The 4,363-nt window shown below is 40.8% G+C and overlaps 1 protein-coding gene across 1 annotated transcript; it reads right to left on the reverse strand.

The window, feature by feature from the left end:
- Nucleotides 1-1,922: 1,922 nt before the first annotated feature.
- On the reverse strand, nt 1,923-3,485 carry LOC128690411 (calphotin-like). Its single transcript, XM_053779089.2, has 2 exons — nt 3,386-3,485; nt 1,923-2,945 (listed from the first exon to the last, which is right to left on the reverse strand). The coding sequence occupies exons 1-2, from the start codon at nt 3,395-3,397 to the stop codon at nt 2,124-2,126; spliced, it is 834 nt and encodes a 277-aa protein (XP_053635064.1). The 5' UTR covers nt 3,398-3,485; the 3' UTR covers nt 1,923-2,123.
- Between the last annotated feature and the right edge of the window lie 878 nt (nt 3,486-4,363).

Raw genomic sequence — 4,363 nt, forward strand, 5'->3', positions numbered from 1 at the left:
TGTGGTAAGACAGATGTGAAGAAGTCAGTAGGTGTAGAATGAACATGAATATCTTTTTTAGGTGTGGAAGAATGAGAGAAAATACGTCTACATGAGATTAACGCGAAGACGTCTACAGGTTTAAGATGAGCATGAAGACGTCTATGGGTGTGGTAAGAGTGACGAGGCATGCAAGAACATGAGAGTGAGGTGTACAAGAAGTGGTCCACATTGACCATGATGCCCCACCTTCCCCACGCTACCTACTGCTTTCATATATCTTGTTTATTTTTACTTGAGGAAATCTTAAGTGAAAAATAATGCGTGTGTGTAACCAAAAGTATAATTTGTTGGTGTTTGGCCTTGTTTTCCCGTTGTTTTCTTTTATTTCCAGGTCAGTATTTCTGGTTAGTATTGTAAGAATATCTCAAGCAAATATCTTTTGTGCCAGGAAACTCGTCATTGGAGATACGTATCAGTGCCCACACATTCATGAAATGCATTATCATTTGTGGTGCTGTTCAGAGTAATAAATTGCACAGTGGTTGTATTACCTGATGATTTAAAAAGGTTTACCCAGCCTGAATAACAGAATACTCGAAATTATTTTCATAATAGGAATGGCGCTTATACGTGATGATCGAGATAAAGGTTTAGTCTAAAGAACTGTTGGAAAACATATCATGACACGAGTGAAGGATAACATGTCATGACACGAGTAAAGGATAACATATCATGGCACGAGTGAAGGTAAATATGTTATAACATGAGTGATGATGAATGGAATCAGATAACAGGCACACACAGCACCATTTTCCCCCCTTCCCTTCCTAACTTCCCCTTCCCCTCCCTCATCTTCAAAAGTTCCTAAATTTAATGTTGTTGAAAACATACACAGGGTTGAAAACATCGCACACAATACTGATATCTATCTCAACTCCAGGAGTAGGAGGGTGGTAAGTGCTGTCATTGCTCCATGGCACTTCAAAACAAAGAAATATTAGAATTAATTACTGGATATTTACGTAACAAACTGGACTGTTTTCCATGCTCATTGACCTCAAGCTTGTTCAAGGTAAAACTGTAGTTTCATTATCTGTGACTCCCTGACCTCATGACTTGATCTAAATAGCCTAAGATGTGACTGTAAGAACCTAGATTCTGAAGTCAGACATGCACCAATTGTTTATTATTATTATTATTATTATTTATGAATTATTATTATTATTATTATTATTATTATTATTATTATCATTCACGTTAAACGCTAAACCCATGTGGGTCATTCAGCGCAAAACGTAGTGGAGGCTTGATATTCCGTCTACCGAGCGCAAGACAGACGCGCTCTCTCTTTGTCTATTTGAAGTTTATGTCTTGGCTAAACTAACATAAAATAAAAAGTGTTGAATATTTTTGGGGAGCTGCCAAACCCAAATAATTTTTTAGATAAACTTGTAGAGTACAAACTGCTGTCACTGCAAGACGAAGATCAGGTTATAAGAGTCATTGACAATTCAGTTTGTATACAGATCTCACTCATATGAAATGTAAAATGAGGGGGCAGAGGTAATGCTGCATACTAGAATACCATTTTAGATTATCCAGAAAATGGGGAACCACATTGTTAATGACAAGGAATCTGATAACCTGGGATTGTTTTCACACTTTATATTAATTTAAAAAATAATCACTGTATGAAGATATTTTAATCTGTAAAAAGAATCGTTAATGATAAAGTATTTGGAATTTTGAGATTTTATCCATATCCTGCTTAATCTGATAGCAACAGTATGATGAGATGTGAAGCAATAAACGGATAGTTGTAATGTACGAAGATAAAAATATTCCTTTGAAGGGTGTGATGAAGATCATTGTGACCCCTGCAATCCTCATTTTTGTGCTTCTGTTTACAGGTTAAGCTGCGGGTACATAATAAACGAGTCGCTAAGGCGAAAGTTTAATTAAGCGATTTTCCTCAGAGTTTGCTAGTAATAAAAGAAATTAGCAGGAAGAAATTTAGATTTATTCCTAAAGAGATATAGCACGAGAATATTGTATTGATGTGTATATTTACATCGGGACTGCGGCGTCAATCTTCCAGTAAAACTGGTTCGTGGCAGCTAACGCCGCCTCCCGAAGGAGACTCAGGGCTTAGCGGCAACGTCACCTGTTTCAGCTGCTGTGACAGTACCATAGGCCACTACAGGGGCAGCAGCATTGTAGGCGAGGCTTGGTACACCAGCAGCGAATGGCACTGCGTATGGTTGAGGCACGGCATAGGGTTGGGGCACGGCATACGGTTGCGGCACAGCATAGGGCTGGGGCACAGCATAGGGCTCAGCTACGTACTTGTATTGTAGTGGAGTGACTTCTTTAGTTTCGTAGACAGGTTTGAATACTGGAACGTCGAAATTCGTCTCAGTGATCTTTAGTTCTGGACGGAACTCGGTGATCTGGGGAGTGTAGGAGACAACTGGGCGGCTGTATGCCTGAACAGGTATGTTTTGGACCACTTGTTCAGGGGGAGGGGCATCACCAGTTGGCGTAGGTGCTGGAATGTTGAGGTTTGCGTTGGAGTAGACCAAAGGTGTTGGTGCGACAGCCACAGGTGCTGGGACTTTGAGATCTGCGTTGTAGACTAAAGGTGCTGGTGCAACCGCCACAGGTGCGCTCACAGGCAGAGGTGCAGCAAGGGTGTTGAGAGTAACTTTAGGTTCCTCGAAGGTTTGTGTCAGTTGATGAACCGAGCCCTGTACAGCGTATCCTGGCACGGCGGCAGCCACAGCAGGAGCGACTGCTACTGCCTCGCCCAAGTTCTTCAGTGTCACCCCGGCAGGTACCTGCGCTGTCAACTGCGGTACGGCGACGGGGGCACCATAGATGCTAGGCCAAGGTAATGCCTGAATGGCCACAGTGTCGCCAGTGGGAGCCCCCAAACACCCAGCAACCAACAATGACAGCAACAGCTATGGAAAAAAAGTTACACACGTTCACAAATCTTGCATAAATGCTTTGCAGATATTACACAAGTGCTACACAAATGTTCAGAATTTACGAAAAAAAAGAATCGGCTTGACAGCAACGAGGCACATGGAGATAGGATGAGTTTTTACATCGCCAGTAATGAGCTTATATTTTTAATGAAAAGGATGTATATAACATACATTGTTGATTAGTCCTAACACTAGCCAGTAAATGTTATAAAATTATTATATACGTTAAAAGTCTATTTCAAAGTGCAAGTACATAGTCAAACGATCCAATTAATTCAATTTCGCCAGTATTTTTACATTAAAAGCCAAAGTGATGGAAAGGCAGGTAGGTGGTGATCCTTTGAGAAATAACATGCTGGTTCTAAAGAACTAATGTAGAAAGTAGTTAGACAGTTAGGAGAGCTAGGACTCACCACAGGAGTCATGTCGTCAGGAACGTAGGGTAGTTCTGGCCTGTTAGACAAATCCAGACCACGACTTATATACAAAGATTGTTGCCTCGTCCTTGTGTGGAGGTCCTAACCACGCCCAGATCCCTGCCCCAGGGCAGCCATGCCCACCCCCTGTCACCACTTCCCCAGAATCCTGCCACTGAGCATCCCTTCCCACGTCTGCCACGCCCAAATCTCTCTTTGTTGACTCTTTGTTATCCCTCATTGTGTGTGTCCTATCTCTTCTGTCACCTGTACGTATCCTCCTTTGGCTCCTCTTCTTTGTCTCTTTCCCCTTCTCCTTACATATTCATCTTCGCACTCTATCTGCCTCTTTTCCAACTCTTCTCACGGGAATTTCTCTTCTGGAATAAAGCAGACAAATACAGCTTTGAATTTGCCTGTTTAAACTGAACATAAAAAAAGGTCCGATTAAATTATTTCTATTAAACTTAGGAGGAATCAGGTGTCAAGATAAAAAAATAGGAATAAGAGCATAGGATGATGATCCAAGATAAAAACACTCGACAAGGGCGCAGGATAAGGTAATTACTTTTATCCAAAAGTGGTAATACAACTTGAAATATTTTTGACATTAGACATCAGCTTAGTCTACGAAATACATCTTCATTATACAGGCAGTTAAAGGGTGAAGCTTCACATTGCGAGCGTGAGTTTAGTATTGAGGAGACCGGAGTATTGTGTGCACTAACAGCCTCATTTAAGGCAGGTGAAACCGCAGACCTGGATTATTACAATTATGTGGAGAATCTGGAGCGCAGTGGGAGATGGTAGGATGTCGCTAATGTATTTGACTGTAATAATTATAATTATGTTGATAATAATAGTAATTGATTAGATTTTGCGATTTACACATAACTCTGCATTTGTTTTATGATTTTGTAATATACTTAGACGTTATTTAGGAGACATTGGATCAAGTCGTAGCTTAAGATAAAA

The sequence above is a fragment of the Cherax quadricarinatus genome, chromosome 29, assembly GCF_038502225.1.
Source record: "Cherax quadricarinatus isolate ZL_2023a chromosome 29, ASM3850222v1, whole genome shotgun sequence".
NCBI classification, from domain to species: domain Eukaryota; kingdom Metazoa; phylum Arthropoda; class Malacostraca; order Decapoda; family Parastacidae; genus Cherax; species Cherax quadricarinatus.